Source organism: Grampus griseus, assembly GCF_964374135.1.
Source record: "Grampus griseus genome assembly, chromosome: 15".
NCBI classification, from domain to species: domain Eukaryota; kingdom Metazoa; phylum Chordata; class Mammalia; order Artiodactyla; family Delphinidae; genus Grampus; species Grampus griseus.
The window spans coordinates 785793-802006 of NC_139009.1; the positions used below are offsets into that span (position 1 = coordinate 785793).

General features: G+C 53.1%; 1 protein-coding gene across 1 annotated transcript in view; it reads left to right on the top strand.

Moving 5' to 3' along the window:
• TPO (thyroid peroxidase) overlaps positions 1-16214 on the top strand; it is a 38369-nt gene that overhangs the window by 3378 nt on the left and 18777 nt on the right. The window contains exons 2-7 of the mRNA XM_082672640.1: positions 2018-2102; positions 5571-5740; positions 8258-8390; positions 12111-12240; positions 13698-13904; positions 14996-15511. Of these exons, the coding sequence (XP_082528766.1) occupies positions 2018-2102; positions 5571-5740; positions 8258-8390; positions 12111-12240; positions 13698-13904; positions 14996-15511 (1241 nt within the window). The remainder of the gene's footprint in view (positions 1-2017; positions 2103-5570; positions 5741-8257; positions 8391-12110; positions 12241-13697; positions 13905-14995; positions 15512-16214) is intronic.

Genomic DNA, 16214 nt, shown 5'->3' on the forward strand with positions numbered 1-16214 from the left:
ATAGGAAGGAAAGATACTGGAGAATAAGTCAAATAAGTCAAATACAATCGATTACGCTTAAATGACAATGTGAATGTCGTCAAGAAAAGGAAGGATCTCTCTAGCAACTGTTAATTCCAAAGACAGTGGTGACAGACAAACAGTTTTCTTTTTACTGAATCCGTTCTCAAATACTGCCCAGTGCCTGCGAAGAGCCAGCAGTGGATCTCATTGCAGGAGACCTAAGAGGCAGGGGGGTCAGTGCATTCGGCCAACGCAGGGCCAGGCTGACCTCAGGAACGAAAATGTGGACGGAGGGTTTGGATGGAAACGAAAGGAAGTACATGAAGGTCACAGGGCCTTAAACTGGGGCTCCCAGTCCTGAGAGCTGAGTGAAATCCCCCCCAGCCCAGGGCAGGGGTCCCTGAAAAGGCCTCTCCTGCGGGTTCTGCAGCCCCAGGCTGGTGGCCCCTCTGGGGTCCCCCTGACGCCTCCGCTCTGCCCGCTTCCTGTGCCGCTCACCCGCCGTGTGCTTCAGACCCCACGGCAGGAACCCATGGCTGTGGTGGCCTGGACCCGGCCGAGCTGAGGCCACTTCCGCCCCGTGTGCCCTCCACCAGCCCGGGGTTGGAGGAGCGCAGGGGGCACAGAGGAAGGACCAGAGGGAGTCACGCTGTGGAATGTGCGCTGATGGCTGGGGAAGGACACTGAGGGGCTGCAGGCGAAACCCGACGTCCTTCAAGGTGCCTTTGTGGGTCCACCGGGGGCGAGACCCCACGCTGGGCTCCTGGATGCAGGATGGACTCTGGCAAGGTCTCCGCCTCCCAGGAACCTGCCGTCTGAATCCCCCAAACTTTTCTTACAGTTTCGAGTCCCTTTACTTCTTGCAACAAAATCTTCTGTTAAATTTTAGGACAAAAGCTATCTGGTAACTTAATCCTCCTAAATTTGCTCAGGAAGTTAATGTATTTTCTGGAATACGCTATGCCTATGGAATTCTAAAGATATGGAAATTTACCATTTTGAAAATAGCTTTCTTTCTACTTAGATGTGTAACGTTCAAGAATATTCTGATATTCTATTTATTCTTAGAAATGAATGCATTTCCTTTGATGAAGTATTGATTATGCAAAAGGTAATTTAGTAACAGAAGTTACCTGTGTGCATTACTGGAAGGAGTTGCCTACTTTATGATATTCATTTGGAACCTCACGTTTTAACCCCAAGACGGAATCTTAAATTATTTTCTTAGTCTATTTGGGCTGCGATCACAGAACCATGGACTGGGGGGCTTATACACAATAGACCTCCGCTTCTCTCAGTCTGGAGGCCGGAAGTCCCAGATCAAGGCTCCAGCACCTTCAGATTCTGGTGAGGACCCTCCTCCTGGTTCACAGACGGGCTCTTCTCACTGTGTCCTCGCCTGGAGGAAGGGGCGGGAGCTCATGGGTTCCTTATACGAGAGCAGGTACCCCATCATGGGGGCTCCATCCTCACGACCTCATCACCTCCCAGAGCCCCTCCTCCGGACGCTGTTCCATTGAGTGCTAGGATGTCAACATACGAATTCTGGGGAAACGCAAGCATTCATACCACAGAACTTGTTAAACATGCCATGCACTAAAAACTAAAATAAAAAATAAGGGTCTTTTCACTGCAAACCGCTGGTGTATTGGAGTAGTTTATCTTCTCTTAAACGCACAAGTTAAAATAGGCAACTATTATTATGAACTTTCTATACCACTGGTTTAGGTAACTAAAACGCTCAGAAAAGAAGTTATTCAGAATCCCTGGAGGTGGCCAGGGCAGGTGAGAAGTAGGAATGGCCGGGCTGCCCGCGTAAGATGGTGCTGGGTCCCTCCCCTCCCCATCCCCAGGGTCTCCGCCAGCGAGGAACCAATACTCACGTAAGATGGGGAAATGGACGCAGGACCCCACGGAGGAGGGGCCCAGACGCCGCGTGGTTATCACTCACACGGCTGCGCGTGGCGGGGAGTTGGTGAACTTCGCGCTTGACGGTGGGATGCTTCGTTCGTAGGAGAGACGGAGGAGGGTCGAGTCAGGGGCATCGTGGAGGCGAGCAAGCTGCTGGTGGACGAGGCCGTCTACTCCACGATGAGAAGGTACCGTCCTGGGAGTGGGAAGGAGGTGCGCCGGCTCCTGGGGCGTAGCGATTTGCCCATTGTCTTCTTCACAGTGTCCTCCACCTTACAGATTAGGGGCTGAGACTCACGTGAGCTTGTTCTCGTTTCTGGGCTCACATGCAAACAAGCGAGAGGAACCGTATTCAAATTCTCTCTCTAGCAGAACAGAGCAAAGGCAGTGATGCAGCCAGGGGTCAATACATCCTGGTTCAAAAGACAGATGAGGGAGCCTGGCTCCTGCAGAACTGGCCTCAGACCCAGGGGGCAGGAGGGGTCCAGACGCACGGCCCCAGCGTCCGGGCTCTGCGACACAGCTGTAACCTTACCTAGGAATTAAATCTGCCCCGCGTTCCTTTTAAATCATTAAGAAACACCTTCATTTTAAACATAAAAGTGACATCAATATTAGGAATATTATAGTCTCACATTAGATGTTCGTAAAGCAAACACGACAAACACACAAGAATTTAAAAAGCAGGTTTTATCTTCACAAGTGTGTTAATTTACTGGAATCTGACTAATAATTATTTAAGGTCTCAAGATACGAAATATCACAAGGCAGAGGTCGGTTTACTTCAAATTTCTATTATTCCACCAGAAAAATGCCCTATTGTCCATATTGGCTGCAACTAAGTTTTGCTTATTTTATAAAAACTTCAACCAAAGGGGAAAGAAAGAAGAAATGTCTTGAAGTCTGGCTCTGTTAGTGTGTCCACGACTATCATATCAACTATCCAGGAAAAGGGGTAAGAGCTACTGACAACCCCTATGGAGAGAAGGCGCTGAGCCTCCTCGGACCCCCCTGCAGCGCAGGCTGCACCGTCCTCTCCTGAGGTGACCTGCTTTCTCCCGAGGGGGAACTGACCTTCTGCAAAGCCTGTGGCCTGGGGGCTTCGTTTCATATGTAAATGTTGGAACAAAGGCTACTCGCTGACTGTGCTGCACAGTGGATTTTAGTAACAGCAGAAGAAAAACAGTAGAAACCTGGGAATGAGGCTGTCCCCACTGAGACCTGAGCAAACAGGGAGGTGAGTTCCAGGCCCGCACAGGCCCGCCTGCTGCCCTGGGGCTCCGGCCCGCCGCAGCCTGGGGAAGGGCCCGGGGGCTGGTGCGCGGTGGCCCAGGAAGATCCTGTCTGTTTTCTTATACACCAGCTCTCCCGAGAAGGGGCCCTGGCTGCCTCCCTCCAGACGGCTCTCCAAGGGTGTCTACACAGCCAACAGCCTTGGAAGACAGAGTTTTGTTCACTGTCCGACGCGCGGTTAAGGACTCCTTCCAATAAAGTCCAGGCTTCCTGTCCTCCCAGAAAGACCCGGCTTCCTCTGCAGGACCAGAGCCCGCGGGCGCTGCCACCGTAACAGATCACCACAAACTCGGTGGCTACAACAACGTAATTTATTACCTTACCGTCCTGCGGGTTGAAGTCCAACACGTACCTCACGGGCCCAAAACCACAGTGTCAGCAGAACCACGTTCTTCCTGGAACTTCAGGAACAAATGTGTTTCCTGCCTCTCCCACGTCCCCGAGGCCACCTACATCCCTTGGCTACTGGCCCCCTCCTCCGTCTTGGAGCTGTCACATCCATCTCCCGAGCTCCCTCCACTGTCACCTTCCCCTGCGGCTACCCTGGGCCCACCTGGGTCATCCAGGATGAGATCCGCTTTTATGATCAACTGAGTAGCAACCTGATTCCGCCTGCAACTTAACTCCCTTTGCTGTAGAAGCGAACATGCTCACAGGCCTGAGGGTCAGAACTTGGATGTCTTTGGGGGCCAATGTCACATCTCCCGCGGCGTCCACGGTGTGGAAACACACGCCAGCATGGGTGGGCAGCCCTGTGCAATGGCCTCATTCGTCTCTGAGCCTGGAGCCCGGGGTCTCTGAACCTGGTTCCCGTGGGAGCTTGTAAGGAAAAGCTCTGCCTCTCAAAGTTCACGGCCTCACAGTACCTTTGGAAAACACGCTGGCAAGCCCAGCACGCTCCCACGTTAAGTTCTCTATCGTGTACGTCTCTACGCGCCCTGGCTGGTGTCTAGCGTGCCGTGTGTGTAGGATCTTCGATTCTCAACGCCGTCTCCGTCAGTCACGGGCTGTCATCCTGGTGCACCGCCTTCCTCATCTGTAAAATGGGCCCGCCAGCACTGGTCTCCTGCGCTTTGGTGAGCAGTAACTGCAGACGTGGAGTAACGTGGGTCAGTGCTCAGCCGGCGCCTGCACGCCACCTCCGCTCAGTGGGCGCCGCACATCCCAGGCTGTTAGTAACAAGGGAAACGTGTGAAGGATCCACGTGCTCAGAGCTGGCAGAACGACTGAAGCACAACTGGGCCATTTCCCCAAGACCTCAGGGCTGTGAACCAGAAACCCAAGCAGCAGTGGTAGGGGGTGTCCTGCCCCCGAGCTCTGCCCCCACGGCTCTCAGGTTAGGCTTAGAGCTGGTTCTCACACGGGCTCCTGGGGCCTCAGTGGTGCAACCCTGCAGAGGCCACCAGGTGACGGCAGCTTCCTGCACAGGCCACCTGGGTCCTGCCCCTCCAGGGGTCCCCAGGCCCTGAAATGCTGGTGGGCAGGTGGGTCCCCTGTGGTGGGAGATGCTGCAATCCCGAAGGCCGGGGACCCTCGTGAGAGGACAGAGGGATGGGAGGGTGAGGGGTGCCCACGGCAGGACTTTCAGTTCTCGCCGCCAGCAGCTCCGTCACCTGCTCAGCTGTGCCGTGAGATGCGTGACTGACACAGACACAGCAGGGTCGCAGCCTCAGCACATCTGGCCTGGGACCAGGACAGGCTGCTGGCTCTCCGAGCCCCATCCATCAGCTGGAACCCTCATGTCTAACTGGGTTGTTTTCTCAAGCTACAAAATCAATTTATTTATCCACAGTAATACTCTCAGTGAAACATTAATTAGCACTTAAAATACCCTTAAATAACACTAAAAATCAGTATTGCACAATAAGCTAGAAAAACTATCAACATAAAAAGTGAGACGACCTTATCGCAACAAAAATTTAAAGTATATTACAAAGTGACCAAGAATGAATCAGCGGCACACACACAGATGAGCCATTGTCAAAAGGGTTCGGAACCAACTTAACTTAGTTTTCACGGCAATGTATGGGACAGGCACAGGCGACGTTAGCAAACCCACTCACTAACTGGACTTTGATGAGAAGGTTGGTCTCACACAGCTGCTATGAGCATCAAATGAGTTGGCTACGCGTGTTTGTAAAAGACAAACATCGGTCATTCTCCTCTCCTTTCCACACTGGAAGACTGTCTACACTGGGGTCCCATCCTTCACCAAATCCCGCGGTCCTTGTGGACGGGGTCCTTGAATCCCCACCTGCCTGTCGCCGGGCAGGTACTAAGTAAAGGTGCATGTGATTGATTAGTAAGTAATTACCAAACGCCGTAAAAGAATGATTGACTTTCCATCTCCTCTTTGTGCCCAGAAACCTCCACGAGAGAGACGTCGTCTCTCCGTCACAGCTTCTGTCGTTTTCCAAGCTCCCTGAGCCCACCAGCCGCGCGGCGTCCCGGGCGGCGGACATCATGGAGGTGTCGGTGCAGGAGGCAATGAGGAGGGCTCACCTAGGGTCTGCACCGTCTGGGCCGCCCACAGGTGAGCACCCGGGGGAGGGGGCAGGTCAGGGCCGGGCAGGGCTGCGCAGGGGCCGGGGGAGTCCCCGCAGGGCGCGATGCCCACTCGTCCACAGGACAAATGAGCGGTTTTTAAGAGGCTCAGTAGCTTGGTTTTGTTAGTCTGGGGAATCACTGCTTCTCTGCTGTTCAGATGGGGTTTGGAGAAGCAGCTCGATAACCTAAGTGTGCCGCTCTGTGGTAAGAAATGATTGAGGGATACTTTCAAGGCCCCGACCGACCTGGTTAAAACCTGGGGAAACTCACTTCTGTGGGACGCAGTGTGTTGCAGGGAGACGGGGACAGCAGCCCCGCTTCTCCTGAGAAAACTGCCTCAGGGTCCTGCTCAGGCCTCTGGGAGCACTGGCCGTCCACTCGGCTGGCCACAGGCAAACCAGCAGACACGAGGGGCGAGCTGCATCCCATCAAAGGCTCTGATGATGTTAAGATACTGAGTGAAAGTGATTTCGATCATAGGCATGTTTCTAAGTCCAATGATGAGGAATTAAAAAACAAGATTATTTCTAATGAACTTATGGAGACTTTTTTCAGTGTGGTACCATGAGCTACTTGGTCTCTGAGTTTTTCCTCCCAATTAGCTGTAGATTAGTTTAATGCTGATTTACTTAGCTTTTAGAATGAGACAGACTCAGCTAAATCGGGATTAACCTGAATTCTCAGATACTAAACTTAGAAGTTAAGTTTCATCAACTTTATAGCAACCAAAGATCCATTTGAAATGTTTTTATTGAAGCAGCTGAAAACTGTCTCTAAGAACTGTTGGTCCGCGGTCCTGTCTCGGTGCAGCTGGGACTCCGGGAGCAGCGACTGCAGTCAGAGGTCCCGCCGGCCTCGGGTTCACGGTGTACAGTCGCAAGGCCATTGCCCAGGTCTGCGGGTGTATCTGACTGATGGGTTTGGGCCAGGCTGTGGTGCAGAACTGCAGAACCCCATAGTCTAGGATGTTTTCTATTATTTCCACTATCAGCATAGCCAATCTAGAAATTTCAGAATTAGTAAAAGTGAAAGGATCCAAATGTTTCCCCATCAGTTCGTCACCAAACAGTATCTACAATCAAATGTTGGCACCCCTCCCCTAGGGATGTTTCCTGACATTGGTTTTGTATTAACATAGCTATGATCGTGGTTCTTTTTTTTTAAATAAATTTATTTATTTATTTATGGCTGCATTGGGTCTTCGTTGCTGGGCAAAGACTTCCTCTAGTTACGGCGAGCGGGGACTACTCTTTGGTGTGGTGCGCGGGCTTCTCATTGTGGTGGCTTCTCTTGTTGCAGAGCACGGGCTTTAGGCACAAGGGCTCAGTAGTTGTGGCACACGGACTCAGTAGTTGTGGCACACGGGCTCAGTAGTTGTGGCGCACGGGCTCAGTAGTTGTGGCACACGGGCTCAGTAGTTGTGGTGCACGGGCTCAGTAGTTGTGGCGCACGGGCTCAGTAGTTGTGGCAAATGGGCTCAGTTGCTCCGTGGCATGTGGGAGCTTCCCGGACCAGGCCTCAAACCCATGTCCCCTGCATTGGCAGGTAAATTCTTAACCACTGCACCACCAGGGAAGTCCCGTTGTGGTTCTCTTCATGGACTTTGTCTGTTAGACTCTCGCATGTGCTTGAGCGTTTCCTGGTACAAAGCCTCACCTTGTTAAGGAATGTGTATTTCTCTATCGACTAAATAAAACTTGTAGTCTAAGCTTCATTTAACTGTCCACGTACAGTCATTCCATAGAGGTCGTTCAGTGAACATTAATTAAGCTAGTTTTGTTTCTCTCTAATTTGAAAACGGGATGCGTGTCTTCCAGTGTTTTTCTATCTTGATTTCATCGGGATCTGGCCAGTTTTATGGCATTATCTTTGAAGATTTACACAAACCATCTTGGAGAGTAACCAGTGATTCCCTCTACCAACAGACAAGAAAGTGGTCCTTGCTTTGATTTGTCAAATAAACAGCAACAAAAATGGCAAAAAATAAGAGACTGTTTCCTGGGGCCCTAACCTAGAAAAAATTATGAGAAGGAACCAAACATCAACATGAAGGTGAAAAGAAGGGTTTTGTAGATGGACACGTGGATACTGTTAGGAAACTTGACTGAGGTAGGGTTTGCGGGGAGGATAAAGGCCAGGATCCGCCGTCTTCTGAGGTCAGGACGTGGGCCCCCAGCCTCGGCCGAGCAGCACGGCAGACGCTGGAGATTCCACGAGCGAGGCTGCGGACGCCTCCGAGAAGTGCTGACCTCTGGGGTCAGAGCTCTCAGAATTGCTTTTCTGAAAGATTGCAAAGCAAAAATAAATTTTAAACCCCACATTCCTAGCAACGAGGACACTTGAGGGGGTTAAATGAGAGAGGATTGATTTCAAGGAGAAGGAAGGGCTTCCTGCAAAGAATGAGGAGGTTTCTGTGGGAATCCCGATCACATTAGAACGTTTACCCCGTCAGGTAGGTTTGTTATTACAATTGAGGGCTGAAGCTTTGGTGTTTGTTCCTTAGATGTTTTATCAGAAGATCTACTGAAAACGATTGCAAACCTGTCCGGATGCCAGCCCTACATGCTTCCCCCCAGATGTCCAAACACCTGCCTGGCAAACAAGTACAGGCTCATCACGGGCGCCTGCAACAACAGGTAATTCCTCAGTGCCCTCGGTCTCACCTGTAAGTTGTATTGGAACATGACAGGCGTCATCAGGGCAGAGTCCCCATAGATTGTTTGAGGTTTCATTGCAGAAAGTGGACAATATTGACTCCATTATATTAAGAAGTGGTCAAGCCTCTTCCTTACGCCCATGTTTCCAATACTTCTGTGTGTATCTTTAATAAGACACAGATTTTAAAGTCTTCAGCTCCCTGGCAACCAGGTACCACTTTTACCAGAGATGGTAATCATAAACTTCAGGTGTCCCTGAGGTCATCCCAACTTTCTTCCATTTCTTTTTCTGTGTATTTGCTGCCCACTCTCAGCCACGGACTCAGGCCGTCTCATACTCTGATCGCTCTTTCCAGAAGGTCAGTCCGTTCTGACAACCCCCAAACATTCCAGGTGACCCCAACCACCTCTGGGCCCCCGGCACCCCCAGGGCCCCATGTGCCGTGTTCTGGGGAAACTGTACTTGCAGGTGGATGTGGGGTCATGGACGGCAGGACCAGGGTCAGGGGTCTCCTCTGCCCATGGCGCCCCTCCCGGCTCCGCTCTCTGCTGTCACCCCACCGCCCGCTGAGGAGGGGGCAGCCAACGCCCCCTGCTGACGGGCTCTGGGGGACGCACCTTCCAGGGAACTGTGGGTGGAGGCCGAGTCCCTTTCTTTCCTTCCGTGATGACGACTGAATCTTGTGTCACAGTATTTACAGCAACTAGATCCAAAGGACCAGCAGGGACTTCATACTTTTTTTCTGCCCCAAACATAGCATACCTGCTCAGAAAACTCAAGTGATACCACCCTGAAGCCTCGCTAACTGTTTTATAAATGAGGCACAAAGGCCGCTGAGTATCGGCCCCAAGGTGGCCGATTCTCTCTGCAGGCTCAGACTTGCTAGTTCAAAACCTGCCCACACCAACCTCAAATGTTCACGCATCCACTTGTTATAAAAATAGCCCCCAGAGCAGATTTTCAGCTGCCTGGTGTCTGAGAGACAGCAGCTGGTATTTCAAACAAATCCCAGTGACGTGGAGCCGCGGGGGGAGCAGACACCTGGCTCCCTTGTGAAACTCTCCTCCAGAGACGTGTCACCTGCTTGTCGTCAGCCTTGCGACCATTTCCAATGTGGTCGTCAACCCAGATCTACTAAAGGAAGCACGTGCTGGTGAAAGCTGACCTCTGGGGCCGCCGCGGTTATTCTGCTCCGGCCTAGCAGCATCGGAGAGCGATGCCGGAAGCCTGGAGGGGGCCCCGCCTGGTGGCTGCGAGGTCCCCACATGGTGCCCCTGGGTCCTGCCGAGCAGGCTGGGCTCTGACCCGACCAGAGGGTGAGACGGTCACAGAAACCATGTGATGTCCCGGGAGCTGCTGAAACATGACCGTCAATCAGAAAAAAACCACAAACAAACAAACAAACAAACCCAGTCCCCTGAGCAGTTAAATCAGCATTCTCATTATTCTCAATTGAGTGAAAGAGCTTCACTTTATGGAACTTCAATAAAGACAGGCCAACTGAAACAGATCAGAACTCCGTGTTAAAGCTGACTTACTGCAGCTGATTAAATGCATTACTGTCCCATATGGTTTTGCAAATTAAGCCCCTTTGGTTGCGCTGGGGACCAACGGAGTATTAAAACTAGAATGATCCCCACTTACTGTCCCTTCAGACGTGCAAAAGTAACCATCACCACCTACTGCTGCTCATCATTCCTGAGTGGCCCCTGGACACAGCGGCAGGGCTGGGAGTGAGCCACAGAGTCCCTCTTCTCCAGCGTCAGGGACCCCGGGGTGTCCCTGCCTGAACTGTGGGCTCTCGCCTCAAACAAGAGCTTAGACGGTTCTCGGCAGCCCGTGGTTCCTTTGCTTCTGGACAGAGCATCCAAACCAGCCCCATTTATACAAGAATGGTGGGCGGACGTGGTGTCTCCGATGGTACAAAATAATTTAGTGTCAAAACAAAGCAACTAATTCTTCACTATTTACATTTACAAATACTTTAAAAGTTTTAAAAATCCTGTAGCTTGCCATGATTCTTGTAGACTTCACTCCCTAAATGTTGTGTCTACACATCAGGTGCGGGGAAGAATATTAGAAAGCCTAGATCCCAATCTTTTCCAATTCAAATACTTTTGCCACGTGACCTCAAAGAACCCAGCAAAGTTGTCTCCTGTCCACCTGCAAACTCCAGCCTCACTCCTTTCTTTCTGGAAGATTCTGCAACCACCAGACAAACACCCCCATGGCTATCATTGCCATAGGGATGTGTTGATAAAGGCCGAGGGGCCTTGGACACCACAACAATTTTGTACCCAAATAATCCATTTTTTAAAAACAGAACAAATTTTTATCTAACACAAAATTCCCCTTTTTTTCTTTTGTCTTTGAACTAACATTTCCATTCTAATTTGTCTGATGGTTTTCTTCTAAATGTAGGTTATGTTATGATTAAAGTATTTTATTTTCTCCTTTTACATAGTCCTTTACTTTTACGTATTCTCTCTAGGCTTTTTATTCTTGTATTTTCTAAATGTTACATAGTCACGTACTTATTTTATACATTTACATACGTGCTCACATACGTATATATTTACTACTCACATGTGATTTTCACAAGGACTAGTTACCAATCATTTGTCTCTCATTTCCTCATTGCTGGAAACATTTCTGGGACACACTGGTTCCTATTGGTACTGGTCCCTTTGACTTAGAGGCACCTGCATGACTCAAAAGTCATGCTCAAAAGTAGTCTGGAGGACTTCCCTGATGGCGCAGTGGTTGGGAGTCCGCCTGCCGATGCAGGGGATGTGGGTTCGTGCCCCGGTCCGGGAAGATCCCACATGCCGCGGAGCGGCTGGGCCCCTGAGCCATGGCCGCTGAGCCTGCGCGTCCGGAGCCTGCGCTCCGCAACGGGAGAGGCCACTGTGAGTAGTCTGTAATCAGAATGTCGTTAGACACAACTTTGCCTCATCAGATGCACTTTATATTTTCGTCAAAATATAAAGAATGAAACTGCAGATCAGTCTGTTTATGGAAAACATTCCCATTTACCTTAATTGGCCGAGTCCATGCTCACTGTCAAATCCCTGAACCAAGTGAGACTTGTTGATACTTTCTCTCAGAAAAAGCTTGACTTATTTTTGATTCAAACAAATGTATTAATACAACCATCTCACTTCTGAATTTAGGACATTTCAGCAAGTTCCAAAGATTCCACTTTCTAGCAGAAACTTTGTCCTAAAGGTAAATACAGGTGACAGGAAAGGGCATCCTGCCCAGGTGGTTGTAGGAGTTTTGACGGGAGCATGTTCAGCACGGTAGGGTTTCAGGTGTGACTCTGTCTGGAGCCCCAGGGAGGTGCCCATGGTGAGCTCCCGAGTGAGATGCAGCCTTCAGAGGAAAAGCAGGGAATCTGGGCAGCAAAGGTGGGAGACACACGGATGGGCAGGACGCCCCAGGTTCAGGTGCTGAGGAGGGAGGGCACGTGCATGCGGGCTTTGGGAGTCAGCTCCCTCGAGACCACCTGCGCCCTCACAGCCCGGGAAGCATCTCAGCACCACGGGGGCACGTGGTCCCCACTGGACAGAAGGCTTCACCCTCTACAATCACCCCAGGGGCGCCGGCTCCACTGTGTCCCTGGGGACAGTTCACTGCATCGGCCCTGCTGCTTCGTCCCTCCTCGACTCAAACACGGAGCCCCGCTGTCTCCACAGAGACCACCCTAGGTGGGGAGCCGCCAACACAGCCCTGGCCAGGTGGCTGCCCCCCGCCTACGAAGACGGCATCAGCGAACCCAGAGGCTGGAACCCACACTTCCTGTACAACGGGTTCCCCCTGCCCCCGGTGAGTGCCGCTGGTTTCCCAGAACGGAGCGAACCTCCCCTCACCTTGGAGGGAGCCAGGCTTTGATGAGACCTCACTCAGTCGGGCCGGCCCCTGGGCGGGCGCTTATATGATGGGCCTCCCGGCCCCTGTGGGGTGGAGAAGGGCTCCTCCCCTTACGGCTCGGACACTTGGCCCTGACAGATGAGAGCCACTCAGCCAGCGAGTGGAGCAACACAGAGTTAACCTTCCTCCAGCTTTACGCTCTTTACAAATAGGTACAAGACTAGACACGTTCAAAGACACTTATAATTGGTTAATTCACTCATTTAAGTGGCAAAGATGATAACTGCTACCTACTCCCAGAGGCAAATCCTTTGCCAACCAAACTCATACCTGATCTACTGAGCACCTGGGTCCAAAAATGCATAATTTGTCCCCAATTCGACTGCTTGCTTCAGTGAATAGACCAGGGGGCAGCCACCCACATTCCTCAGCTTATCCCCCCTCCCGGAGCCAGCAAGGCTGCGTCTCTCTGCGCCTCTTCCCTGAAGTTACATCTCTCCTGAGTCAAGGAAGGTCTCAGAGTCTAAGGACCCATGTGGTTAGACCTGACCCCCTGGGAATCCAGGCTCACCCCCATCTCGAGGTCCTTAAAGTGACCACGTCTGCCAAGTCCCCTTTGCCATGTGATGTATTCACAGGCTCCAGGGATGGGGGAATGGACATCTGCAGGGGCCATCACCCTGCCTACCAGTCCCCCTCTGACCCCAGAAGTCATATCCATTCCACACGCAAACTGCATGTACCCCCATCCCAAGGCCCCCCAAAGTCTCAGCCCGCCACAGCATCAACTCAAAATCCCAAACCTGATCTAAATCTCACCATTTTCAGACCCCCAAATCTCATCCTTTGAATAATCTGAATCAGGGATGGGGAAGCTCTGGGTGTGACCCCTCAGGGGGCAAAACTCCCCTCTTTTGGGGCCTATGAAACCAGAAAGCAAGCCTGCCCCCAAAATGCAATGGTGGGACGGGCACGTCCTGGTTCAGAAACAAAAAAGTGGAAAGGAGAAAGTCACCGATCCCAAGCAATTCTGACTCAGGCCAGGCAAAGGCCACCGGGCCTCAAGGCCTGGGAACAAGCCTCGGGCTCAGGGCTCTGCCCCTCTAGGCCCAGCATTAAATGGCACTAATCGCTAGATGACTCAGTGTAACCCCCACGACAGTCCCCAGAGGTCAGCATTTTTATGTTTATTTACAAGTGAGGAAACTACGACTCGGCCCTAAATCACCACCCGTGCGCGTCGGGGAGGAGAGCCGGGGGGCCCCCAGGGACCCCAGCCTGCCCCAGGAGCGCCAGCGTCCTGTGAATGAGCGTGGAGCCCTGAGCCCCCAGCCTAACCGCACCCCAGGGGTCTGCTTCCCCCGGCCCCGCAGGACGGCCTCCCACACGTGACGGCTGGTCTGTCCGCCCAGGTCCGGGAGGTGAGCAGGCAGGTCATCCACGTTTCCAACGAGGCTGTGACGGAGGACGCCCAGTACTCTGACCTCCTGATGGCGTGGGGACAGTACACTGACCACGACCTGGCCTTCACGCCACAGAGCGCCAGCCACGCTGCCTTCGGGGGCGGGGCCGACTGCCAGCGGACCTGTGAGAACCGAAGCCCGTGTTTTCCCATACAGGTAGAATTTTTAAACTTCCTCATTTTTACTATGAAACTAAGAGGTGCTGTCTTCAGAACTCAGACACAAGTCACTTCCGGTCCTGTCCCCAGGGGGCAACAGCCATTATGAGTTTCCTGTGTTTCCTGCCAGACGTTGTCTGCACATATATGTGTATAAGATTACGTGTGTGTGTGCTTATACCTTACAGTTTTTGTGTCCTACTGTGCACACGTCCTGAACCTGGTCTGGGTCACTTGGCAATAGTTCTTACACTTCTGTCTCATAAAAAGGACAGAGGCTGGGTTTCATGACCCTCCCTATCCCACCGCGTTTGCGTTTTGACCTGTTTAACCCGATTTCCTTACTGATGAGCACTGGAGTCGCCTCCAGTTTTGCTGCTGTTCCGCTGCCACAAACAGCGAAGCAGAGAACGCGCTCTGACCTGAATCTCGGCCGCACGTGCGTGCCTAACAGACAAGCCACGGGGGATACAACCGCTAGATCCAGAGCAGGCGCCGTGAACTTCCGACAGAGATTTTGCAGAACTGTTGTCTGTTAATATTGCTCTGGTTTCCCCTCCGACCTGCAACGTAAGAGACATACAGGCAGGGTTTTTAATTACTTTTCCTAAGAAAATATCTCCGAGGCTGGCAAGGGGCATTTTCCACCTAGGAGCAGAGACTGCTTGGGGCTGGGGTCTTCACTCACGTCTGTTCCAGAAACCTTGGCGGAGCAGCCAGGATTCCGCATGTGGCGCCCTGAACTAGGAAGGCCGGACAGGCCGGAGGAGGGGCTTCCTGGTGGGCCAAGGAGAGCCAGCAGGCGGGGTACCCCTGGCGTCCGCAGAGGTGGCCCCCAGGCGAGGCAGAACACACCAAAAGGAAGACCTGGGGGGCCGGGGGAAGTGGGCGCCACCACACGGCCGCATGAGTCAGAGCAAAGGCAATTCCGACCAGTCTAATCGCCGAGACCCCGGAAGGAGAAGGGCTGCCCGCGAAAGAGCGGACGGGACCCCTGGGGCGCTGGAGGGAGGTGGGCGCCCCGGGGCGCCTAGCGTCTCCGAGGAGGGGGCCCAGGACCCCAGCTGACCCGCCGTGCCCTTCCCGCAGCTCCAGGCCAACGCCTCGCCGGCCGCGGGCGCCACCTGTCTGCCCTTTTACCGCTCGTCACCCACCTGCGGCTCCGGGACCCAAGGCGCCTTCTTCGGCAACGTGTCCTGGGCGAACCCGCGCCAGCAGATGAACGGGCTGACCTCGTTCCTGGACGCGTCCACTGTGTACGGCAGCTCCCCGGCCTCCGAGCAGCGGCTGCGGAACTGGACCAGCGCCGAGGGGCTGCTGCTCGTCAACGCGCGCTACCGGGACGCCGGCCGCGCCTTCCTGCCCTTCGCGCCGCCGCCCGCGCCCCCGGCCTGCGCGTCCCGGCCCGGCGCCCCCGGGGCCCGCGCGCCCTGCTTCCTGGCCGGGGACGGCCGCGCCAGCGAGGTCCCCGCCCTGGCGGCCCTGCACACGCTGTGGCTGCGCGAGCACAACCGCCTGGCCGCCGCGCTCAAGGCCCTCAATGCGCACTGGAGCGCGGACACGGCCTACCAGGAGGCGCGCAAGGTGGTGGGCGCCCTGCACCAGGTGCGTGCAGGGGCCTCACGGGCGCCCCGCGAGGGTGGGTGCGGGGGTCTGGTGGGCCCCCCGCCTGGGCGCTCAGAGCCTTGTGGGTGGACGCCCTGCGTCGAGATTAACCTCGCTCCCGTCTGAAGCCCTGGGTCCCTGGCGGTCCCGTGGGAGCTGCTCGTCTGCTCAGGGGCTGGCGGCGATTATCCCACCAGGAGGCTGACCGCAGTAGTAACAGGCAGGGCTCCTCCGGCCTTCCCCGGATATCCAGACCGTTCTAAGCGCTCTGAGGGTTCTAACTCATGTAGTCCTCATGGCGACCCTTTCAGATGGGTGTCCACCAGTGATTTTGGTATTTTGATATTTTGGAGAGAATGAAAAGAAACACAGTCTGTATGAGATCTGCAAATTAGCACGTTAAAGTAAGGATTTATTATGATATTTTTCATCTTGACTCAGAGGATACTGGGTGGAGTGTCAAGTTGGCCAATTATAATGGAGTGAAGTTGGAAAAATTCCTTACGTCCATCAAATAACCTTACTAAGTCCGCTGGTCTCACAGGGCTGTTATGAAGGTGGAGTGCCTTGTTTTAAACCAGTGGTTGCTAGTCATGCGTCTCTGATCTGGGCGCTACAGCAGGCCCTTGAGAGCATCCCTGTATCCCCTCAGTGACCCTGTAAGTCCTGTTTTACAAAGGAGGAAGTTGGGTCTTGTCCGAGT